This window comes from Chenopodium album, chromosome 10 (genome assembly GCF_948465745.1).
Source record: "Chenopodium album chromosome 10, dcCheAlbu1.1, whole genome shotgun sequence".
In the NCBI taxonomy this organism is placed as follows: domain Eukaryota; kingdom Viridiplantae; phylum Streptophyta; class Magnoliopsida; order Caryophyllales; family Amaranthaceae; genus Chenopodium; species Chenopodium album.
In genome coordinates, this window is record NC_137843.1 from 7679212 (window position 1) to 7707072 (window position 27861).

A 27861-nucleotide genomic window follows, 5' to 3' on the forward strand; every position below is an offset into this window, starting at 1 on the left:
CTTCGATTTTTGTATACTTTTTAGTAATGAACTAGTTATTGGCTCGGGCGATGCCTCGGTATATCGTAAATTTATACGTACTAAATTTTTATCAAAATTAATAAAAAAAAAAGGGTTAATGTTGAGCAATTATTATTGAGTAAGTGAAAAATATAATAATTTATACTATTATCTTTCATTAATATATATAAAAAAAAATGTCAAATGTATATAAATATATGAATAGTTGTTGAAGTAAATAAATCATAGAGTTTTAAAATTAATTACACGTTATTGCAATTCAATGTGGTGAGAGAAGGGTGTTACACATAGGATGACACACATGTGGCACCAAATAATAATAAGGGTACACATGACGTTAGCATGTTATTCCCACGAGTTTTAATAATAATATAGATTGTATTTACTATTAATAAAAATAAATAAATAAATAAAAAATACTAGGGTTTATATTATATTAAATGACTATATAAATTATGGATTAAATATCGACAATATTAGGTACTATTGTACATTAGTATTTAGTACTATCTTCCCTGTATGATTGCTATCTCATTTTTTTATTTTTTTATTTTTTTATTTTTCCTTTGGTCTTGTTCATCTTCATGTCAAGTTGCCAAAAAATTAATATCACGAGGCTTCAACTTATGATATACTTGCCATAACAATAGACTTGACTCATTGGGACCATAAAGCATTAATTCAATCTAATAGACGGAGTAGTGATATATATGAAATGTAAGAGATATTTTGAATTCTTGAGGATATAGTATAAAGTTAGTGGATAGGGAAGTATGAATGAAATTAGAGAAAATGAGGTGGAGAAAGAAGGAAATGAGAGAATTGTTGAGCAATCGATCTAAGAGTCGAAATGATTTAAAACTTTCAATTGACGATAATGTAAGAAAATGCTAACAAATAGGTTTTCCTAGTTAAGTAAAACTTTTTAACGGATGTAACAAGTTTTCAGTTTATATTTATTCAAAATAATTTAATGTACTTCTAAGAAACAATTACGTATAATTATTAAATCTCTATAGATGTGCGATATGAATCACATACCAATACACCATATAGTATGTAACTTAATAAAATGACAGCATCAGTAGATAGATTATTTAGCGATAAGATTTAAAAGGTTTGATGATAAGATTCAGTTATTGCCCTCCTAATCAACTTGCAAAGTTGTAATAAATTTGTAATCTCTTACACGAAAGTTACTTGTTTAACTTTAACTTGTAGTATGAAAAATTAAACGATATAGTTTTTGACAGTTACATAAAAACTAAAATAACCCAAAATAACAATATTTGTAATATCTTCCCGTCCAAAAAAAAAAATAAAAACAAAAAAACAATATTTGTAATATCTTCTAGTGATTCCTCAAAACATTTTCTCATCATTATGTTTTTTGAAAGCTACCCTAAGAAAGTCGTTTTGCTAGAAATGACATGTATAAGATTAGGAAAACGACACCATGTCACCAAAGAAGATTAACCAATCAAAAACAAGATTAGTTAAGGATAAAGGAAGTTGTATTAAGAATAATTAAGATACTGTTAGTTGACCAATAATAGGAATTAAACAATTTGATGTACTATATACTTTATCAAATCACATATAAATAAATAGCAATTGGAGATATTCTTTTCTTTTTATTATATTACGAAGTATATATATACTTTTCTTGGGTGAATTAAATAAATTTTTTGTTCGCTTCCGAAGCTACATAATAACATATTATAAATTTAAAAAGCTAATAATATACATATAATTACTTTGCTTTTTTGAATATTCCGTTATCTACATTTAAATATATCTATATGCTTGATTATTATTTATATTTTCATTGACTTCTTAGTTCCTAATACCTTTCTCTTATTTATTTTTTTTAACACCCCTCTTGAATGTCTTTGTCTTTTTCTATATTGGTCACTCTTATCATCTTATGTATGTAGACCGTTTTAGTTCTAGAAGCAAATAATTGTAGAATAATGCTATTGAAATAATATACCTAGTATAACTAATAACTATATAAATACTATAAGAAGTCCTATCAAAAAAAAATAATAATAATAATAACTATATAAATATAAGAATGTTATGAAATATTGTGTGGATACTCATTATATTCATGTACCCTCTGCAATATTCTAGGTTTAGGGTTTAATGTTCTCTAAGAAAACCCTAGCTATTATATATATATATATATATATATATATATATATATATATATATATATATATATATATATATATATATATATATATATATATATATATATATATATATATATATATATATATATATATATATATATATATATATATCCCTTACTCAATGGAATGATAGACTGATTTATTCTCTCCTCAATTCCTCTCATATTCCCTTTATTTCACAACAAAGAAGTCTTTATTTGCAATACTCTCCATTTAATTAAGTTGAGCATAATTTCTTTCACCAATATAGTCATGCTAAAAGAACGTCGGGAATATCGTTGCTCATTTAGCTAAAAATAAGGAGAAATAAACAGTTTTTGTGAACTTTTTTTCACAGAGTATGATGACTTTAGTTATTCAATAACCCTTAGCTTAAATTAATTGGATTTTTACTTTTATCATTTGACAAGTGTTTAGGTTTTTTTTTAACATCAAAAAAATAGATATTATGACAAGTGTCTAGTTAGAAACTTGTAATGATGAAGATTAGAATCAGAAAAGTTTGATGCACGCTATCGTACAACTTGGAGTAAATGATATACAGTACCACTTGCAATGCTAAAATACTACTCCTATGTGTGGTTAGACTTTAGATTTAGGTGAGGTTTAATACCTGAATTGGTTTTCACTGTATACTTAAAGTCATAATACTACCTTTGTTTCACATTGAGTGCAATTATTAAGTATTTTTTTTGAAAAATATCAAATATTTTTATATTGTTGTACATAATGTGAAACGAAAATGGTATTAACTTTTTACATGCTTTTTACTACTGATATAGTCGTATATAATAAAAAATGTTAATGAGTAAATAAAAATATCCCCATATTAAAAATCACTTAAACTATAAAAGGGAAAAATTGCAAGGAGCAAAGAGAGTACTTCATTAGTGCATGGGTTCTGCACCAAAATAAATAAATAAATAAATAAATAAATAAATAAATAATAATAATTAAAAAAAATGAATTTTGTTTATGATACTTCTCTTAACTAAACAAATGTGTGAACCAAGTTAAGCTTGGTCTAGTGGTAAAATTGTCACCTTTCAATCATGAGGTTGGGGGTTCAATCCCTACTAGAGACACTTTGAGGGTAGGGATCCCTTTACTCTTCCCCCTCACTCTCAAAGTGTCCGACCTACAAAAATAAAAAGAGTCGAGTATAAAATCATTTCCACGAACAAGTTTTAACACTATTCAAGAAATAGTTAAACTTTACTCGCTTTGTTTGTGTTTGAGAAGGATAAGGGTATTTGTTACACTAAGCCACTAAGGGGCCAGCGGGCGTTTGGTTCGGAAAAGGAAATGGAGTAGAAAGGAATCATTTAACTATTACCTTTTCATTTGTTTGGTTTAACTATGGAAAGGATATTTGTTAAAAGGAGGGTAATGGTATTTGCTACCTTAAATTTTTGAGAGGTACTCGCTTTGTTTGTGTTTGAGAAGGACAAGGGTATTTGTTACACTAAGCCACTAAGGGGCCAGCGGGCGTTTGGTTCGGAAAAGGAAATGGAGTAGAAAGGAATCATTTAACTATTACCTTTTCATTTGTTTGGTTTAACTATGGAAAGGATATTTGTTAAAAGGAGGGTAATGGTATTTGCTACCTTAAATTTTTGAGAGGTAACAAATGAGGGGTAACAATTACCATTATCATTACTCTTATGTAATGGTAATTGTTACCATGCCTTCAATTTAAATACACGGTAACGGTATCGGTTTAATCAAATTCGTTTTCAATGCAAAAAATACACTAACCAATGCCACCCTAAGTTTTTTAGATGTAAAAAATGAGAGGTAGCCATTACCTTTAAATAATGATAATTATTACCCAACCTTCTAACCAAACACTCAATAACAATATCAATTTAATTGAATTCGTCTCCGATCAAAAAATTACACTAACAAAACATGCCCATAATGTACTACTCCCTCCGTCCCAAAATTATATTCGTACTTCTCTCTATTATGTGAGTAATAAATGCTAGAACTAGGAATGTAATTTAGGGACGGAGGAAGTAGTGTATTTGAAAAATCTCAAAATAAAAAATGAACTCTTAGTCTCTTACCATTGACTTGGCGCTCTGAGCTGAGCCCTTCCCAAAAGACATCAATAACGGAGCACTTGATTTGGACTACAGCTCTGTACCAAACACAAATTTGGGCCTAGGTTATAATCACTTTTTCTAATCCTTAGCCCATTGAATAATAAAACAGGCCATCTTATTCACTTTTTATCATTTTCTTTTGTTTTAGGCCTTCTTCAATTCCTCATTCAACAATAAAAGCTTAATTACATTTTTTTTTTCTAAGCCAATCAATCAATTGTCAATAGGGTTAAATTTCTTTACATAAACTAGCCTCCTGGCCCGTGCATTCGTGCAATGCACGGAATGTTTATAGGTGTACAGTACAATATAAAATTTTATTTTATTTTATAGTATGTTTTAAATGGAAAATGAATAGTTTATAATGGACAAGAAGGGATGGAAATTAAATGTAATTGTAGAAAATATGAAGTTGGGGGAAAGTGAATCAAATAACATTCATACATGTACTGAATGAACAAAGGCTAGTACTTTTTTTTAAAAAAAAATATGAGAAAGGGGATTTATTAATAAAAATGTGAGGTGACATGTGGTTTTGGTGAAAAATAATATTTACATGTGGCATGATGGGGATGATGGTTTGTGTTTTTAAATACTAATAAAGTATAGATAATTGCCAAAACTGTTGTAATTTTTTTTAAAATAAAATAAAAGTGAAAAAGGGATGTTTTGGATAGACCATAATTTGGATACTAACTTTTAGCTTTTTCCTTTCACTTTATTAATAGCTAGAGATAACTATATTTCTTTCAAAAAAAATAAATAAAATAAAAATAAAAATAAAATAAAACAAAATTTAATAAGTAGAGAGAACTACATAATACATTCACTATATCAACATCAATAATCTTTATTTCCTTTTAAAAAAAACATCAATAATCTTTTCTCTATATTGATTGCATCTTCTTCCTCGCTTAATCTCCTTGCTCATATTTTTCTACCCGAAAAAAAAAATAAAAAATAAAAAAAATAAAAATAAAAAAAAAAGATAAAAAACTTGCTTGGGGATCGGAGAGAATTAAACCCCTTCTCAGTTTTCACGGGGTCTCACACTAGACCAACCTTGATTCTTATAATAGAGTACAAGCCATCAAGTTTAATGATATATTATGACTTATTAGAGACGGCAATTCAATTAAAGTATTTGAACAACTTTATTATTTGTATTTGATTTCGTGTTGATTTCATATGATATTATTCAAACTATATAGCAAAACTTATAATCCTTATTCTTCTTCCAATATTGCAGGTAAGGTCTTAATACAAACTCCTAAGTAAAATTTGTTTGTGAGCCTTTGTGGTTAAATGTAAAGAGAAGGATAAATATGCATGTGATGAAGAAAGAGATAAAGAGAAATGATAACTTAAAAATAAAAGAAAACATTTGTTGTACATAATGTGTAACATCCATTTTTAGTAAATGTTGTACATAATATGAAACGGAGATAGTATATGTTGATGAATGGATAAAAATTGATACACTAAAATTAGGTATAATTTCTTAATTCTGTGTTTACCAATACAGTTCAATTTTTGCATTGTTTTTTCAATAACTTCGTGACAACTTTAAGTCATCATATTTTCATATCGCATTAGAATTTGAATACTCTAGACGAAACCCCAATTCCCTTTTTAGTTGTCGCCACACATCACTTGAAAGCTAAGCTCACGCTCTTTCACGTTTTTATATAATAATTCATCAATGTATCGTCAAATCTTATGTACGTCAATGTCTTTTATAATAACCTTGCACTAAAAATTAAAAATTGCAAAACTTGAGCAAGAGAGTTCATTAAGACAAACCATGCATGTATTAGTCTTGACAAAAGTTGTACATGCTGACTCATCATGTGCCACATTTTAATTGTATTATTAACATAATGATAATAACCTAAATAACATTATTGATCGAGAAAGACCTCACTACTTTTACATTATTTTAACAATAAAATCACAAATTAAAGCAAATTATATATTACTCAATTTTATTCATAATTATAAGATCACTTTATGAATTTTTGAGGCATATGACATTATTTTGTAATTTGTTTGTAAGGTCTATTTTACAATGATCAATTATTGTTTTCTAGCTTCTAAGAAAATTTCGAGTATATGTAGGAGCAAAAACAAATATTCTTTCAGTTATGATTTCATTTAATAAAAGTGTCAGACGGACCAAACTCCTAAATTTATGACCATGAAAATAATACTGGAGTAGTATGTGCATATTTAGCAAAATCTTACAAAGATTAAAGGGCCCCTTTTTATAAGAAGGTGAGCTTCTGTGAAAGACGTTTTTTTGAAGACACATCGATAATTCGAAATACATCAGAGAATAATTGGTACATAAATTATTTTTGAGCAATGAGTGTACTATTTAGTATGAAATCTAAAGAGAAAAACAAAATTAAATATTACTCTAAGCTATTATATGAGAATTTTTGGTGTAAAACGAAAAACAAAAGTTAAATAGTTAATTATGTACACGAAATTTAATCCTAATGCTACTTATTACTATAAAGCACGACCTCATCATGACATTAACCAAGTGAGGTAGTAAGCATCCACTTATTTATGAGTTTATAATAGTTCATTCATTTAGATCAATCATATAAATATTTACATACAATATATACCGGCCATACCATATAAAATTTCTATAACACCATGTGTTCGTTGCTTGTTAATTTTAATATATACATACAGATCGACCAAAGAGCTTAGCTCAATCGGTATATACACACTCCACCTTCCTTAGTGGAGGACGTCTTGGGTTTGAACCCAAGCAAGAGTGGTTGGTACGTGCTGTTTGAAGGAGGGGTGCGTGGGGAGGGGTGAAGGCAAGCCGACGGGCTGCCCTGATAGTAGGATATTTTAATATAATACCTACATTTTATATTATTTACAACTTTAAGGTATTATTTGAAAGATATATAATATTTTAAAGTTGCAAATAATATGAAACTTAGGTAGTAATATTTTCATTACCTAGAAAAAGGGATTAATTGTCACCAAATATTTTTAAAATTATAACGAATATATAAATATAGAACGAGTTTTGAAAAGGGCAACTACCTATCAAAAATTAGGGGTGGGGAAGGGCCGAAGGGGGGAAGAAGAGGGAATATGCTATGCCAAATTAAAGAACCCTAATAATGTGCACTAATTAATTGTCCTGATTAATAGTGACTAGTGAGTATATATCAAGTTTTCTTTCTAGTAGTATATCACTGATCAAGATGCCTCAGCTAGTCACCTCCACTAATCTAGAAGAACCGATCAATAATTCTCTGTTGTATTAGCTGAAATTATATCCTTGTATAATGCATGCCTTAGTCCAAAATATTTATATCAGATGATTTGGTAGGGATCATTATTAAGTTAAAAAAAAAAAAGTTTAGTTAGTTAACCTTTTGGTGATCTGTATATATTTTCTACTTAGATATTTAGCACACTATCAACAATTTCACGACCAAATTAGAAATAATATTTAATCAACTATCAATTAGAGACTTGTTGAAAATTAATTCAATTAATCGGCTACCTAATGTAGAATATTGGAGTGGATGGAGCAAGTATACATATAACTATATAAGTAATCCAATCCAATCCTAATAAAATAAAATCGCGATTACTAACCAAGAGGATGTACATGTTAGCCTGACTAGAATAGCGAAATTTATATTGCACATTTTTGTACTAAAAAAAAAAAAAGAAAAAGAAAAAAGCTTAGTTGAAAATGCTGAAAGATAGTAAGATTTTTTTTTTGGAAAAATAATAAAATTGAAAGAATTATTGGGGTTTGGAGATTAAAGATAGTAGTAAGATTTTGAAGGATTGTAAATCTATAATAATTGTTATTATTGTCTTTTAGTTATTATTATTGAGGAGAGTTGATGTGCATTTTCCAAACATAAGCCAAAAAATGTGTGCCGCAAATATAGGTAAACGGTTCGGAAGTAATTGAAGAATAACACTCTGATCTGTGTAAAATCTAAAAGTTGCCACTATTTTTGGCCAAAACATACGATTTTATTCTTTGTGAAGTGGGGTAAATTCAATGATGATGATGAGAAAGAATGAATGAGAGGGTAATGTAGTACAATTAAGTAGTCTAATTAATCATTATATTCTTTCATTTACATGTATAGGTCATGCTTGAATCATTATTAAATCATCTTAAGTTTATTGTTACCGTGATACGGAGTAATTATTTGTTATGAGATGGTACACATATAGTATATCTCATTCAATGCGTTCCTCGGTATATATGTAAATCGTGAAGCAACTAACAAATAACAATGGTCGCTTTGCATCAAATGAAAAACAATGGTTGCTCAAGAAAAAATATGTACGTACACTAATGACTAATCATGAGTGTTATACAGGTAAATAATACGTAGTATTAATTATTGACACACGTATCTACCCGTACTAAATTTATTGTCACATTGTTATTAAGAGATCTAATAGCTAGCTTCACTGGACATGCTTGCATGCAGCCAAAACTTATCAATGAATAAAGTTCAGCTCAAGTAATATTGTGATGACTCACATGAATATACTTAATTGATTGGACATTTTGTGAAAAACTACCTTATAAAGCACTTTTTTTTGCAAGAAACTACCTAATAAAAAAAATGTTGTAAGAAACTACCTTATAACAGGTTAAATGTTGAAAGAGACTACTCTTGGTCGAAAAGTCATCGTTGACTTTTATTTTCCGGCGTTGACCATGTCACGTGCCAATTAAGAAAAAAGGTGGGAAAGGGTGAATTAAAAGTCACGTGATTGGCAGGTGATGTGGTCAATGTCGGAAAATGAAAGTCAACGGTGACTTTCCAACCAATGGTAGTCTCTTACAATATTTACCCTTTTATAAGGTAGTTTCTTACAACATTTTTTTGATTAGGTAGGTTCTCGCAACAAATGTGTTTTATAAGGTAGTTTTTCACAAAATGTCCTATTTGCTTATCCAAATTGGGTTAGTTAACCTATAAATTTACAACGTGTGAGGTTCTAATATGATAGGACGCATTTTTCTTACCTATATACTACCTCTGTTAAATATTAGTTGCAACTTTGGAATATTTTATGTCTCTCAAATAATACCCCAAAGTTACAACTAATATTTAACGAAGGTAGTATAAAAAAAAACTATATACTTCAGCTAAATTTCAGTTCAGTTCAACTCAATTTAGTTCAGTTCAATTCAGTTTAGTTTAGCTCCTAATTTCCTTCTCTCACAAACAATTCATTTCAGCTCTATTCAATTCATTTCAGCTCCAATCAGTTCAGTTCAGCTCCAATTAGTTCAGTTCAGCTCCAATCAGTTCAGTTCAATTCAATTCAGCTTAGTTCAGTAAATCGAAACAAATTAAACCCTTAATTTATTAGCTTAATCAAGCTTGCGTAATTACATGTATATCCTAGCTATATACTATTTCTATAAGGCCCTGTTCATTTCATCTTAAAATAAAATATTCAGTAAAAATAATTTCAGTTCAGTAAAAATCAGTAACTATAAAGGAAAAAAAAATAATTTCACTTCAGCAAAAATAATTTCAGTATTTCAGTTCAGTAAAAATAATTTCAATAAGCAAAAATAAGGTGAAGTGAACGGGACAGATTATTAGATTAATACGTAGATCTTAAGTTATGACCTTTAACTTAGGCAATATCCTAAACCGAACCGACGATGTATAGTATCGCTCATAGCAAATTATTGAGAACTTTTTTTAAAGATACAAAAGCAAGATAATAATTAACAATAAAGCAAACGACTATTTCAATAACCTAAACCTTTATATTATATACATACCCTACTTTATTATTATTGCTTTTGCTTTTGTTCAATTCACATATAAATGATATAATGCTTACATTTTTTTTACTATGATTTAACATCAATTGCAAAACCTCTTTTTTAATGAGGTCCACTCAAGTACATGTAACGAAGTTGGTTAAAATACTAGAACTACTAATTAATGATACTTGTAAAACGAGAGAAACAATTTTCATTATTGAGAAACACTAGATAATAATATCATAAAGAGAGACAAATAATAATTGAAATAATTTGTAGATTACAGGTTGGGAGTAGCCAAAAGTTAGCCACTACCAGCCTAATAGGGGACTTTTTTGGAGCTAAATTCACTTAGAGAGAAGAACAAAAAAGTAGTAAAAATGCAAAATAAATTTGGATAACTAAGTTCAATAGAGTTTAAGAAGAGAGAAAATCATACATTTAATATAATACATGTATCTAATTGAGTTGAAATAATAGACTATATAATTAGAGATGCATAAGTTTTAGTTTTAATGGATGCTTCATAGAGAAGATATTGACTTCACGGATTTTTGACGACTAATAGCAATATATTGTTGGTATGGAAGGGGGCATATATATATGCAATATGCATACTTGTATTAACAACATATTTTTTGGCAATTAATTATTGATAATTATGACTGTTAACTTGCCATTTTCTTAAAACATAACAAAAATGTGCATATTTTTGTTGTACAGCTGATTACTATAAAGTAACAACAAATTAAATTATGCATGCACTTTCTATTTTTTAGGTGAGGATCGAGAAAGTCCTATCGGGCTGGAACCACAGTACACCCGAGTTATTAGCACATTATGCATGCATGTTAGTGCATGAAAAAATCATTACCCATTCAATTATTGATGATAAAATCATTATTATCCATCAATCTCATCCGTTCAAACTATTGATGATAAAACCACTATCCATCCAATCCATTTAAATTATTATTGATTGTTTGATAGGTTCTAAAGTATTGTTAGGATGGTAAATAAGACACATAGTGGTTCATTATGGTAATTATTGAATAAAACTGAAGATGAAACTCAGTTCAGAACTTAATTCATTGAAGTGATGACGACATATACTGTTTTGAATATTTATCTTATATATATATATATATATATATATATATATATATATATATATATTAAAAGAGCTTCATAGGATGATCTAAGCTACATTCGTAAGTGTGATTGAATATGTGACGTGGTGAAATTACATATAAAACATATATAATAATTATTCCATAATCTTCTCTTTGTCATTGCAATTCCACATCCTAGTTTTTCCAATATACTAATTGATTGCACTTAGGAATATAGAAAAGATATTCTAGTTACTCAAGAATGTTTGGTGGTTGAGTCAAACAAAGATGTGAAATTTAGCAGCCACCCTCCCCCTAGTCTCTCTCCTCTTGGCCGTTTAGGCAAAAAATAGTCTAATTATTTAAAAATTATATTAGACTAATTTTAAGTTCCAACTTGATCTTTTTCTTACCAAAGTTTACTCTAGTTTAATTTTTGTTTATTAGAATATTCTACAAATGCACTCAATATCAATAGATTTTTCTGTTCGTTTGTCTTCATAATAAGATGGAGTTGTCATTCTTCTCTTCAGTTCATGCATTAGTTCACATTGCAATTGATAGATGAAAATGATTTTAACTTGTTGATAAAGAGTAGAGTTATTAGGTTTTTTCGTAACAAATCAAAATCATCACCTCATAAAAGATTTTGCCAACTTACATTTGTAACCTGGCGCATAAGGTAATATCTGATGTGTTCCAATTATTGGTGTTACTTAAATTATGACATGCAACTAGTACAAATCTTGTACAAGACAATTTTATAAGAATTTCAAAATTCTAAAACATAGAATTAATATCTTACCAATATGAGTTATTCTATAACAGATCAAAATCATCGCCTTATAAAAGATTTTGCCGACTTACATATATTTGTCACCAGGCATAAGCTAAGATGCCAGATTTGTTCCAATTATTGACGAACTGGCAAGTAGAACATAACTTCTATATAAAAATACTCAGTTATTCATAACGAATGAAGTACTCAAAGATAGAGTGAAGCAAATGACAAGATAGAGAATAGAGTGTGTTCATCAAGGAACTTTCATGGAGACAAACAATTTAACGTATTAGGACCATTTTCGATATATTGGCAACTATGGCAAGGCACTTTAATTTATCTTATTCAGAATTACAATGTTTTTATTTTTGTCTGCTTTTTGTAAAAATTATTTAGCTACTCATCTCATCATATCCACACATACATGGGCCTCCAACAAGCTCACAATATTGAGCAAAGGCGGCCCTTCTGCTTTTCACCATATGTGTCTTAATTTTGTTGTCAATACATGGTTTTTCGTTTAACATTGTCGTCGTTGTCAATAATAGCCCATGCATGCAATAATGAAAATTTTATAGTGGTCGTTTAAAATATACTAGTATAAGGTTTTAATGATTATGTAGTTTATGATTGATATATAATTCTTCAATTAATAAACTATATTACTTATTTTTAAGTATAAAAATAGTATTATCAATATTTTTTATTTATCAAATTTTTAATTTCACTTATGTAATTTTTATTTTAAAGTTTTTGAAAAAGTATTTTTTTAAAAATTGGGTTAAAATCTTTGAAAATTATATTGGATTTTAGATATTAGAAGACTAATTGTGTCCATATTATAATATTTGTCAAGTTAGGTTACTAACATGTACTTAAATGAATGCATGAGATATATCAATTAGGAAATCATTGCAGTATTCCGTACAAAGTTATTTAGATTTGGTTAAGTTGGATACTTGATGTAATACTACGTACAATTTTTTTAAGTAGACCAAAGCTAAGTATACCATGCCATGCAATTATATATAGACGCACCTAAGGAGATATCCAAATTAGACCTAATGACAAATTGTGATAGCTAAAATAGATTGAGTTACATTGGTGCTTGACTATCGAGATACTATTAATGGGTTTAAATCAAACGAATAGTGTTGAAAAGCAGAATCTAGGTTACATGGACGACATTTGTTGTCATAACTGTCATATATGATGAATTGATGAATTTTTTTTTTTAATTTTTTAATTTTATTTTTTTACATGTGCTTAAATGAGAAAAAACTAAACATAGTGGAAAAAGGACGATGAACTAGGTGATACAATTGCTAGTACATTTGCATGTTGGATGCGTTACAAAGTTACAATTGCTTGTACATTCACATGTTGGATGTGTTGTACTGCCCGTGGATCTTGTGAATGCTACACCAATTATAATTCTTGATGATCACAGTTAAAGAAAGAACAAATTGCATTTCTTAACATTGCTCCTCCTTTAGCACAAAGACCTTCCAAAGCTCTAGTATTCTAGAGCGCCCATCACATCCTTTATCTTTTAAAATCTTTGTTTGTTCCAAGAGCCATCAATTGGGAGTATTTGCGTCGTACCTTACTCCCCTCTATTGTAAAACTCTATCTCAATATAATGTACTTTGTATGTAAAATGAAAGATCTTACTTATGTAAAACCCTACTTATGTAAGATGAAAAACCCTACTGAATCAACACCTCTCATAAATTTAGTTAGCCCAACTCCGCAGGTTAGTGCTTGAGGGGAGGTAAGAGAATCCCCCTACACCCAAGCAATTTGTAGTTAGTGGGGTTCGAACTTGTGACCTCAAAGTCACAAGATGAGTTTCCCACCAACTCCACCAAGCAAAGCTTGGTACTCACACCAATAACAGATTGTGCACTACCACCAATATAATGGAAAAGCATAATACGTTTTGCACCTTATATTAAAAAAAAACCTTCTTAAAAAAAACCTTCTTTGAAAATCATAATATTGCAATTTTTTTAACTGTATTTTTTTATGACCAGAATTTCTCACATGCCGAACTCAATTTTGATCATATCCAGCATGTAAAAAAATCCGTAATTCACCCAAGAACAACAATTGATATCAAGCATGTGAATGATGTGATATAACTAGGTAAAATAGTTACCATACCAATAGTACTTACGGTGAAAAAGATGCTTCTTATAGTACAATAATTTACACTTTATGATTGAAGAAAGAGGGTATAGCTCAGAGAAGTTCATATATAACATGTATTCAAAAGTTGAGACCAATTGAAGATAGAACATATTCCATGGAAAATGAAGTTGAATTTTTGTGAAGATAATTCCAATATTTTTGTGTCTATTTGTGCATCGTCATTTAGCGTAAACTACTATTTTAGGCATCAAATGCTGTCATAAATCCTTTCCATATATGATACGAGTAAATGACTATCAACCTATCGTATATATTAGTACTACTACTCAGCCTACTCTACTTGTGATACGTTGAGCTGTTGCACTCCTCCAAAGGCCAGTTGTTATGTTACGCTACCAGGCCAGTCGAGGACCACGTACGTTTATGTCCACAACTATGGTTACGCTTTTTTTGTAATGTTTCGACGTTACAATAGGCTAATTTAGAGACGATTATGTTAAGATAATAATTGGGAAATATTGTATAATATCTTTGGGTTTCCTAGTTATGTTAATATTTTATCTTATTCCTATTTATGTTAGGGTTAGGAATATCTTTGTAACTATATATATTCTTCTTATGTGAATGAGAAAGTTAAGCCGTTCATATTATTTTGACAGATTATGTAAATTGTTATAATCAATCTTATCATTTTGAAAGCCATGGGTCAAGAATTTTCTAGCCCCATTAGATTTGCTAGAGTATGCTACAAGGTACATACGTACGACCACTCATGAAACATATGTGTCATACGACTATACACCTTACTATAGATATTTAAAATGTCGATTTGAAGAATTGAAGGGAAATGCATACTCAAGTGAATGCGAGTTATGAGTAAGATAAGATTAGACTTGGCAAAACTTACTCAAATCTAAAGTTAAATGACTTAAATTGAAATCAATCTAACCCAAACCAGAACTAAAAGTGAAATACTCCATATTATATACTCTCTCCGTTTTTAAATACTTGCTCCACTTTATTTTTTCGGCCGTTTTTAAATACTTGCTCTATTTCCTTATTTGGAAAGCTTTTACAATATTAAATTAATTTTCTCTCACCTAGTGGACCCACCATGATCATATTTTATTATTTTCATATTTTCTCTCCTCCAATTCTCTCCACTACTTTTGCTTTTTTCAATTATTTATTCTTTCACCTACCCCACTAGCTACCTTCATATTTTATTACTTTATCCAATTTCTCTTAAAACTCTATACATAAAGAAATGGAACAAGTATTTAAAAATGGAGGAAAACTCGTATACCTAGCCCAAAGTTGACATAACACGACCCGTATTGGAACTAGAAGTTTTCTGATCATCTCTCATATATGACTATATGAGTACATGACTCAACCCGTAGGGTACGTAATTTGTTAAAGGCCAATGCAAATTCTGAACCAATCGAACTTTTTACCAACTTCCTTCTCATCTTTGCTAAGTGCATTCTACGAAGTACGGAGTATTATTCTCGCGACTTCATGAGTTGCCAGCATGCATGAGGTATACGAATAACCAAGTACTCGTACATATCTTCTCACTTGATTTATATCCCATTGGTCTGTTTTATATTCGAGTTAGCTTCTGAATTTCTTGTTAATAAGTGACACATCATCTAATTTCATCCACAACATTAAAGGTGCTATGTTGAATCCAATTTCAGGCATTAATTTAGAACCATCCCTTTAATTTTTGCTTGTTTATACAAGTAAATTAGTTTCATTAATACGGAGTACAAAGTATATAAATAAAAATAAAAAATAAAAATAACTATATTTAACGTAGCTCAACTGGTTAGAGCTCTCCTTCCGATTTCAAGAGATCCTGACATCGATTTTCAACACCTGCCCTTGTGACTTTTAAATACCAGGAAAAAAAAACCATTGCGAAATTAGCCCCCCCCCCTACTCTTACATTTGCACAACCAATTGCATCATGCTACGTCGCATTAAATTTGTATGAATACAATTAGATTGTATGTTGTACGTAGAATAAGATTGATCATATTGCAACTATCTACTTCCTTCGTATTTTACTGATACAACTAAAGATACAACTAAAAAAAAACGGAGAAAGTACAGTTTTATATTCCTTACTACTCCTTTACGGAGTAATAGATTAGCTTGATAGATGACCCTCTCCTTTGTTGTCTATTGTCTACTAGTCACACATGTGTTTCTGGTTAACTTTACAATTTTGGACAGTCAAAACCATTTAATTGATTTAATTAAAGGTGGAGATTAGATAGTACGGTATAAAGTGAAATGGAAAAAGACATGATGTTGGAAAGTTGAACAATTTACTAAATGGAGTATTCTCTTTCAGGAATCAAAATATCAAAATTGAAGAAATGTATGGATCTGATGCACACTTCTAAACCCATGTTTCATAAGTAGTACTGCCCTACTGCTATTTCAGATAAATATGTATCCACGTGAGACGTAATCCACGTTTAACACAGCACACCCTCTGCCAAGGAATTTAGTACAAGTATTTTTGAATTCAATTAAGGTTAGACCCTGTAGCTTTTTTTTTCTTTTCTTTTTTTTTTTACGAGTACATACAAGATACAACACCGTCTTATGATAGTGTACATGTTCTATACGGAGTAATTTGTTACATAATTTTAGGGGATTCAGTGTAATGTGGTTTCACATATATAGTATAATTAATAAGTTCCATAGATGTCTTCTCATAAAAACTTCATTCATTTGATCTTTAAAAGTATTTCGTGTTTACTTTATTACTTACATGATGAGATATAACATGATTGGAGATATGTATATACCTTGAAATTAAACTATTCGACACTAAAAATGGCATTTCCAACCCTAAGTAGGAGAAAAACAAAACTCATGGCCATATAATTTGTAACAACTTTTGTAAGTTCACAATAATGAAGATTTAAGGGAGAAGATGTAACCACCTCCATCATTCACTCTAAACATTTATTCATTCTCCGACTAAAATCTTAGAGAGTTTTAAGCAGTATTGATTTGTGAAAATGATTTGTACAAAAGTGCAAAGTCCAAGTATTAATGGAACTATGATTATTTGGAACTAAATTATGATTCTTTTTTTTTTTTTTTTTTTTAAATGAAAAAGTTTAAATCAACTCATATCATTATTGAAATCACACAATAGTAAACACCCTTATCATATGGTCACTAGCAAGTAGCAACGCCAGAAAACCGACATACTCGCTATATAATATAGGTTATCATAGGGATAAAGCCATTTACAAATACATCAAACAAAGTATGCATGAACAAAAGGTTGAGTATGTTAATGCAAAACTAAACATACGTTAATCATTATGTGACTATTAATATGATGATACATGTTTGAACATATATACTTAACAACCCATAGGAAAACAAGTAGAACTTTCAAATTGCTTTAAAACAACTTTACCTTAAACTTTTGCTTTGGATAAAGCAATAAATGTGCGACTGTCTTTTATACACTATGTTTGGATAACAATAGGGAAGGGAAGGGAAGGGAAGGGAGGTGAGGGGAGGGAAAAGGTCACCTTCCAATTCCTTCCAATCTTTTCAAAATGGAGAGATTTGATTTATTAAAAGAGGACGAAAAATAGACCCTTCCAATTCCCTCACATTTTCTCCTTGTATTAGGTATCTAAACAAAGGATGATACATTCTTTCATTTATCTTCTCTTCTTTTCCCTCTATTTCTCTCTATCAAAACATAGTGTTAAGGAATTCTATGGGTTGCTGATTATGGCTAGATTGGAATTTGTTCCTATATTTATTTGCCGCTCTAACAATTAATTAGAAACCGATCTTTTGATCTTGATTACATGTTTATAATGAAGCTCCTACTTCAGATCAACAATAACATCATCACGTATTATCCTTTTTTTTTTTTTTTTTTTAACTTATAACGATTAGACTTTCACGCCTAACAATGTATAAAGCATGTTACTAATTAGTAATGTATTCCATTCTTAAAAAGTAAAATTATACTCCATAAAAAGTTTGATTACCTAGCTAAAAAGACTAATATATCATCAAAAACCTGTCAATTGTATTGCAATTGGGTGCATACCTCTAAGGCTATCCTCAAACACGCCAATAATATGGTAATAACTTTCACAATATATCAAATCTAAGGCTATCCTCGAATACGCCAATAATATGTCAATGCAAAACTAAACATTTGTCTCCAAAAAAAAAAAAATACATGGATTAATCATTATGTGACTAATTAATACTCCATATGATGATACATGTTTGAACATACATATACTTAACAAGTTAACAACCCATAGAAAACAAGTAGAACTTTCAAATTGCTTTAAAACAACTTTACCTTAAACTTTTGCTTTGGATAAGCAATGAATGTGCAACGTCTTCTTTAAGGAATCTTATGGGTCACTCACTGATGACGGCTAGATTTGGAACTTGTTCCTATATTTATTTTCCGTTCTAACAATTAATTAGAAACCGAGCTTTTGATCTGGATTACATGTCTATTACTTCCTCGGTTACGCATTATGTGTAACATTTGCTAAAAAGAAAAACTACACAATATGTGCGACATACCTTTTCTTTCCTTTTTCGGTAAATTTTTTTACATGAATTTACTATAATACCCTCTAATTAAAAACTAAACTATTACTAATTTAAACTAACTAGTCTTAAACCCGTGCGATGCACGACTGTTTTTTGTTGTAGTTTAAAATAAACTTTGTACATATATTTCAAAAAAACAAACAAATTTTACACATATTATTATTACGTAGTAATAATTATTAATTATGTTTTTTTTAATAGACAATAAAATAACATTAGTAATTTTTTTTTGACACACAACATTGATAAAATAATATGGGATTTCAACTTTATACTCCAAACTCACAATAAGTGCAAAAACTCACATGCAAAATATTCATCTAAAACCTCAATATTGATTTTCAGCATTTTGCAAGAAAAAAGACACCAATATTCAATCACCAAGTAAAACCGAAAATCAGAATGGATCCACTTTATCAGAAATAATCAAACAATGCATTATAAGTGAAAATTAACATCAGAATGCAATTTAAATTAGATGAAAAGTGACCAAAAATACTAAAAAAAAAAAAAAAAAATGGAACCTTCAACAACTTCATGCAAAGCAGTGAAAAAATTGAATCTATTTTATTGTCAAATACAATCTTGTACCAATACCATCCAAAGTATAATTAATACTACATAAACAAAATTCATCCATTAAAATAATATACTTACAGATGGCCCCAAAATCAATTTTTTAACGGATTTTTCACCATATACCACTGCGTTAAAGCTTAATTCACCATATACCATTGAAAACTTTCTAATACACCATATAACCTTCAGTTTTATGAAAATGTCACAACATGCCCTTTTCGTTAACTCAGTTAGTCATTAACGTTAATTGTGCCACATGGTAGCTTGCAATTGGTTATTATTATTATTATTATTATTATTATTATTATTATTATTATTATTTATTTATTTATTTATTTATTTATTTATTTAGTTAACTTTAGTAAAATTATTTAAAAATTTTTAATAAAATAAAACACCAACAAGGCCCCTGCCACTGTCGCCACCCAGCCACTTTCCGGCTGTCCGACGACCATCCTCCTCCCCCGACGAAGACAACTCTGACCCCAACCACCACCTTAGCCGAAAACTCAGCCACTACCTTAGCCAAAATCCCCAGACATCACCTTTGCCGAGTTCAACCCCTCCCCACCTTTCCACCTTAGCCGGAAACCCAACCCAACCCAGAAACCCCTTCGTCGACAGCCCAAACCCTCTCTCACAAGTCGCCGCCACCCAACTTGCAGAAAACCACCACCACGAAACCCCAAAACACCAAAATCGAAACCCTAGATTTTGTATTAGGTTTTCGGCATACGTGGTGGTTCAATGGGGTGGAGATGGCATTGGGACAGGGCGAATTCGTTCGCCGACGCGAGGGAGGGGGGTTTCGGCGTCGGCCAGTGTTTAGGGGAGGGTTTTTTGAGGGAGGTAGGGGTTTTTCGAGGTGATTCTAGCACGATGGTTAAGGTAAGGGGTTTTTCGAAGGAGATGCAGGTAGCCAGGAACGATTGTTCAGGGGAAGAGGAGGAGCGCCGACGGAGGTCCTCGTCGGATTCCACATTGGTGAAGGGGTTCTGGTCTTCCTTGCTGGCAGGGGGTATTGTTGGTGGTGGCTGGCTGGGGGAACGTTGGTGGTGGCTGGTTTTTTTTCTTTTTTTTTTTAATTTTTCCATAATTAATTAAATAATTATTTTAAAATTAAATTATTTAGAAGGGAACAAATCAAAAGCTGTCACGTGGCATTATTAACCTTAATGACTAACGATGTTAACTTAGTCATTAATGGCATGTTGTGACATTTTTGTTAAACTGAATGGTATATGATGTATTAAAAAGTTTTCGATGGTATATGGTGAATTAAGCCTTAACTCAGTGGTATTTGGTGAAAAATCCGATTTTTTAAACATCAATAACATAGTTCAACCATACATTTCTACTAAATCATTATAATAACGAAATTAAAACAAAGAACTAACTTTGATTTTGACAAATAAGTTGAATAAGAAGTTTATAGCAATTTACGAAACTAAACAATCGTCTTAAGGGCTTTGCAACGAAGTATAATTTAGAATGTATCAATTTCGGAATTAGGGAAGTGGAAGAGAATGGAGAGGGCAAGAAGGAAATGAAGTGATTTCCAATTTAGAAAATAGGGAAAAGTTCTTGAAATTACTATAAACATGAACCAAAACAGGCAATTAAAATTTTAAATTTTTAAAAATTGATATGTCAACCATACTAATTAATTGACAAGCAAAATAATATAGAAAGAAAATAAAGTGAATGTACCTTGATCTTTAAATGTATCCTAGAGTGTCTAAACAGGATAAAGTTCAATATATTTAATTGATAACTATCATATAAATAAATACTGATAAAGATGAAAAAGATGGAAACATTATATATTTAGATTGAGAGATGCCAAAAGTCACCAATGAAAATGGTTGATTGTATTATCGACGATGGGGTTAATGTTGTTGATTCAGTCCAGATGTTATGGGTTGATGATGGTTGAAAAAAATTACTTTATTGAATAGGCATGATTAAGGGATTGGGATTGAAGAGATATATGATTGTTATTTTTTAATTAAAAAATTATTTTAAAACAGGAAAAGCAAAAAGAGGACAAGTGTCCTTCCAACTTCCTGTTTTAAAATAATAATATTGATTAGATTACTTAACATTACTAATTAAAAAACACTTTCTCTCTCCTCCTACAATTGTCACCACCACCATCATCATTGACCACCACCACCATAAGAACCACCGCACCAGACCACCATAACCATGAACTTCTTCAACAGTAGACCACCGACACCAAGGCCACCATAAACACTTTCGACATCGGACCATTACAACCACCAATCTTCTTCATATTCTTTATTGCCGCCGCCACCACCACCAACATCAACCGCATTCTTCTTTGTCTCAATTAAGGATCTCAGATCGACACGAAAGAGAGAGAAATGGATGTGCGATCTTAGAAAAACGATGGAAATTTATCAAATCTAAAGCTAGGGTTGGTATTTTTGTGGTGGATTTCGATTTGCTGCGGCCTACGGGGAGGGTGAGTGAGATGGGTTGAATTCCTGTCGTGGGGTGGCTTTCGATTTGCTGCGAGGAGGGTGATTGTAGGGTGGGGTTTCGGGATTTCGCTGGTGGTGGGGTTTCTGGTTGTGGTGCTGGTGGTGGCTTGGTAGGGGTGGTGGTTCGAGTGGAGTACGAACAACATACTGGTGGTGAAGGGGTGTTAGTTGGTGGTGATATCTGGATAATTAATCATACCACTCTCTCTCATTCACTCAATCATTTATTCTTCAACTTTATTAATCAAGCCTTAACATCTTTTGTCTTGGAGTCCGTGTCAACCCATTTGTTGCAGATAATACGTAACGGAGGAAGTATATAACTTCTATGTCACTCTGTGACAGAGCTCCTACTTTTGATCAATCAACAATCATGTTATCATTCCTTTGTTACTTACTACCTCCGGTTCGTATTATATGCAACTTTGGAATTTTTTATATATCACAAATAATACACTAAAGTTGTATATAACATGAAAAGGAGGTAGTATATACTATATATATAACGGTTAGACTTTCACGCTTGACAATGTGTAAAACTTGTAATTAATAATATATTCAATTCTTAATAAGTAAAGTTATATTCCATAAAAAGTTAGATTACCAAGCAAAAAAGATTAATCTGCCATTAAAAACCTCCCAATTGTATTGCAATTGTGCAAACCTGTAAGGCTATAATTAACTCAAACACACCAATAACTTACACACTATTTCAAATCCAACATAACTCCACATGGCCATATTGTATAAATCCCCATCATAATAATATGATTAATTTTTTTGTTTTGGGTGTTTAGAGAACCATAAGATTGGGGTGAGAATCGATCTCATAATCTCGCTGAAATCGAGAAGGAAAGTTTAACCACTTGAGTTATAGCTCATTCTCATAATAATATAATTATATGAGCATAGTAAATAGATTAAAACTCAAAACGTTGCGAGTAAAAAAAACCACATGTAAGAAAACAGAGGTCACGACAAGCAGTTGGAGCATCCATAAGGATAGAAGCCTTGTGTATATAAAAGAGGGGAAGGCAGAAATCATAAACAACTCCGCCAAATAAAAAGTTTTGGCAAATGTAAATCATAAAATACTCCAGTAATACTACAGTGAGTTACAAACTTACAACCGCGTTTGACGGCGTCATCGCTCTCTTGCTCCTCCTCCTACTATTCTTTGACCTCGCTTTCCTTTCTAGACTAGTCTTCTCTCCCATTTTCTCTCTCCTCAGTCTTCCCCAAACTTCAATTTTTCTGGGTTTTAAATAAATGTGAAATCAACGAACTTAATAAGGTAAACCCACTACTACTACAATTTCCAATTTCTTCCAAAAAATTATGAATTTTTTCTTCCAACCATTTGTATTAGGACTGATTAAAAGGGTCCCCCACGTCTTTATAATCCTACCCAGATCGCCAGCTAACTTGTAAGTTGTAACCCACTTCACAATTTTTGATTTTTTTAATTTCTGGGTTCATTGGGGCAAAACGTCGAACACCTTGTATTCAAGTTCAATTTTGTTGAAAAAAGGGGGGAATTTGAGGTGTAAAAATGGCGGATTTGGTTAAGCAGATCTTAACAAGGCCAATTCAATTAGCAGACCAGATAATAAAGGCAGCAGATGAGGCTGCTTCGTTTAAGCAGGAGTGTTTGGAGTTAAAGTCAAAGACCTCCAAACTCTCCGACCTGCTTCGTCAGGCCGCTCGGTCGAGTTCCGACCTTTATGAGCGGCCTACTCGTCGGATCATCGACGATACGAATCAGGTGCTTGAGAAGGCCTTGACCGTTGCACAAAAGTGCCGGGCCAACGGCCTTCTCAAGCGCGCCTTCACCATCATCCCCGCAGCCGCCTTCCGAAAGATGTTCGGCCAATTGGAGAACTCTATCGGAGACGTCTCGTGGCTCCTCCGTGTTTCCGGAGGAGCTGGGGATGATGATGGAGGCGTCGGGGGATACCTCGGTCTTCCCCCGATCGCTGCCAACGAGCCTATCCTCTGTCTCATTTGGGAGCAGATCTCTATTCTATCGATAGGCTCGGTGGATGATCGGGCTGACGCTGCCGCCTCTCTGGTATCGTTAGCCCGAGACAATGATCGTTACGGTAAGCTCATCATTGAGGAGGGTGGTGTTGTCCCTCTATTGAAACTGTTAAAGGAGGGAAAGACATTGGAAGGTCAAGAGAACGCGGCTCGAGCCCTCGGGCTATTGGGCCGAGACCCTGAGAGTGTTGAGGCAATGGTTATATCAGGGGTGTGCTTAGTTTTTGCCAAAATTCTTAAGGAAGGGCCTATGAAGGTGCAGGCTATGGTGGCGTGGGCGGTTTCGGAGTTGGCTCAGCATTATTCAAAGTGCCAGGACATTTTCTTCCAGCACAATGCTGTGCGGTTGTTGGTTGGGCATCTTGCATTTGAGACAATTCAAGAGCATAGCAAGTATGTAGTTTTGACCACCAAGTCAATCACTGGTGCTGCTTCTATTCACAATGCCGCGGTTGCTATGGCTGCGGCTGCAAATGGTAATCAGAGCAGTGTCATCAAAGTGAAGGTGCCGGAAGATGAGGAAAAGACTCAGATTGCGCATCCGATGGCTAGGAGTGCTAGTCCTAGTAGGCTGCATAATTTGGTTGCTACTGCTACTGCACAAGCTAAGGCCAAGACAAACCCTCCTGTTGCTGCTGCTGCCACCACACAACTCAATGGCAGCAGCAATGTGAATGCGAATGGAAATGGGAGTAATAGCAATCATCATAATCATACTCATAGTTTTGCTGGGGGTAAGATTAGGGAAAGAGAAATGGAGGATCCAGCAGTCAAGGCTAACTTGAAGGCAATGGCGGCGAAAGCCCTGTGGCATCTTGCTCAAGGGAATTCTGCCATCTGCAAGAGCATCTGTGAGTCGCGGGCATTGCTTTGTTTTGCTGTTCTATTAGAGAAGGGAACGCCTGAAATCCAATACAACTCTGCAATGGCGGTGATGGAGATCACCGCCGTTGCTGAGAGGGATGCTGATCTTAGAAGGTCGGCATTTAAGCCTAGTTCTCCTGCCTGTAAGGCTGTGGTTGATCAATTGTTAAAGGTCATTGAAAAGGGTGATTCAGACCTCCTTATTCCCTGTCTTAGTGCAATTGGTAATCTTGCTAGGACTTTTAGAGCCACTGAAACCCGAATGATCGGACCATTGGTACTGCTGCTAGACGAGCGTGAGCCAGAGGTGGAAAGGGCAGCTGTGATTGCCCTTACCAAATTCGCAGGCAGCGAAAATTACCTGCGTGTGGATCACTCCAAGGCCATACTTGCTGCAGGAGGAATCAAACATTTGATACAGCTGGTGTATTTTGGAGAACAACAGATAGTGCAAATCCCAGCATTGGAGCTGCTGTCTTACATTGCACTGCACGTGCCCGATAGCGAGGAGTTGGCTCGAAACGAGGTGCTTACTGTCTTGGACTGGGCATCAAAACAGTCTCACATGGTGCAAGATGAATCTAGAGAGACTTTGTTGCTAGAAGCTAAGAGCAGGCTTGAACTTTACCAAACAAGAGGCACAAGGTGAAGAGTTAAAATCTAAAAAATTGCGCATTTTCCAAATTAAGAGTAATTATTAAACACCCTACCCCAACTCCCTCAAATGGTGAATAGCTCATTCGTTTGTGTATCCATCTAAATTGATTTGTCTCATAAATATTACATTTTCACCTCGAAATTTTTTTGATGATAGCATGAATTTGTAATTTTGTTATCATTTAATGTGTATTGTAAATACAAATTAGTTGCAAAAGTTCATCAACAATGACAAAATTCCTTCGATTTTGAGCAATGGTTTTTGTTTTATTCAGTTAAAGATTCTCATTTGAGGTTTATTCTTGAATAATGTTAGGTAGGAAATTTGTTGAAAATTGACAGAATAATTAGGAGGTGGGGATATGATATTGTGATTATTGTCTGATGTTTGTTCATACTGTAGAATATTATATGTAATGTGGCCCAACATGAACATGGCTTCTGATTTATGACTTATTTTCTCTGATGTGGTTACATTTTAGAAGACATGGCATAATATATGACAATTGTATACTATTGTAGATCAATAAGAATTGGAAATCTGAGTGATCAGGTCTTTTTCAAAGAGAATTTCTTAAACTTGGTGGTTTATTGAACAGTCACCAATTGCCATCAGACACGTATACACGGAAATATTACATACAAATACTTTAAATCTCGAGTGTTTTTATTTCAAAACCACCCTCTATCTCTAAAACACCTCTTAGCAGTGAAAATGCCACCAGCATAAACCCCAGGACCGATTTCTCACAAGTAGAAAATTACTTGAAATCTCAAGTGTTTTTATTTCAAAACCACCCTCTATCTCCTAAACACCTCTTGGCAGTGAAAATGCCACCGGGATTGGCATAAATCCAGGGACCGATTTCTCATAAGTACAAAATTACTTGAAATCTCGAGTGTTTTTATTTCATAACCACCCTCTATCTCCTAAACACCTCGGTGGCAGTGAAAATGCCACCGAGACTGGCTTAAACCCCAAGGATCAATTTCTTCTTTCTCACATGTACAAAAATAACAATGTTCCATGAGGATTAACAATAATATGCCACAAGCTTATTGAAATTCATGCAGCCAGAAAAGGCTAAAGAAAAGGAAGTGTTGCGTAATTTCCCGTAGTTAGCAAGAGCCAAACAAAGCTTAACCCATCAAACAGGGACTGCTAGTGTATCGTACCTGGATTTTGCTAAAGTTAGCACATCTTTTGTACCATTTTTAATCATCTATAAAAAGCATGTTACTCCGTACCTTTCTACTATCATTTTACTACTCTAATCATTTTTGCTAGTACAAACTTTCACAATTATTATCAGACTTTTTTTTTTTTACCCAACAAAATATTTTTACCAATTTTTTTTTTTTTTTGTGAATTTTCAAGGTGAAAATCATGTAAAAATGAAGGTGATGATGATACATTTACCGAGATTACTGTAATTCATCCCATGTGAGTGAGATAAGCTCAACCAACCAGCTACAACTGTATTACCTTCCTCCTTTGTCTTCTAGAAGCAGCATGTCATACTAAATTGACCTTTCACTATAAATACTCGTGGATACGAATCATACAAGTATGGAAATGTGTAGAACGGAATCACACGAGTCCAATCATACAAAAAAAAAAAAAAAAATTTAATTGTTAGAAATTAGATAATAATAGTCAGATATTAGATAATAAGTATTAGAAATTAAATAATACTGGTTAGGTATTAGATAATATGGTATTAGATAATATTGGTCAGGCATTAGATAATATTGGACAGAAATTAGATAATAAGTATAAGAACTCAAGCAATCCGACAATGTAGAAGACTTCAGCTATTTCGATGAGGCAGTACTGTATTAGCAGCCAAAAAGCACTCAGATCTGGCATTGGACTGAGAAAACTGGACTCGTACCCATTTTTTATTGCATAAGTTCTCCTGCATCTCTCAAACACCCCAGCTTTTCCGATGAGGATGTCCCATGATGCGTCTTGATATAGGGACAATTATGTAGTAATAAAGGCAACGGTCGTCGAGGTTTGTGTTCGACAGAATCCGCCATTGAAGAAGAAGAAGGAAGCTTCTACAATGAGGTAAGGATCCGAAAGAGGAGGAGAGAAAAAATGTGAAGAAAAAAAAATGGTGATGAATGAAAGATTGTAAAAAATGGAGGAGAGGGAAAATGGAGGTGGTGTGTTTGAAGGTTATGAACTGGACTCACGGGATCGGAGTCCGTTCTACGCAAAACCTTCTCTACAAGTATACAACCCATTTTTTATTTTTAACTACAACTTGTTTGTTTAATAGGCAAAACAAAACTCTAACAAGATTTATCACAGTAATATTGATTATAACAATGATAATAATAACAACGGTTTGGTATAGATGCGAAAATAATCCCATGGTAATATTACGAAA

General features: G+C 32.2%; 1 protein-coding gene across 1 annotated transcript; it reads left to right on the forward strand.

Moving 5' to 3' along the window:
* The first annotated feature begins 22962 nt into the window (after positions 1–22962).
* Positions 22963–25736, forward strand: LOC145562125 (uncharacterized). The gene has a single exon (XM_081622310.1). The coding sequence runs from the start codon at positions 23454–23456 to the stop codon at positions 25452–25454; it is 2001 nt and encodes a 666-aa protein (XP_081478436.1). The 5' UTR covers positions 22963–23453; the 3' UTR covers positions 25455–25736.
* The last annotated feature ends 2125 nt before the right edge of the window (positions 25737–27861 follow it).

Excerpts from the sequence above, each read along its gene's own strand:
- LOC145562125 (XM_081622310.1), top strand. The coding sequence starts at position 23,454 with ATGGCGGATTTGGTTAAGCAGATCTTAACAAGGCCAATTCAATTAGCA.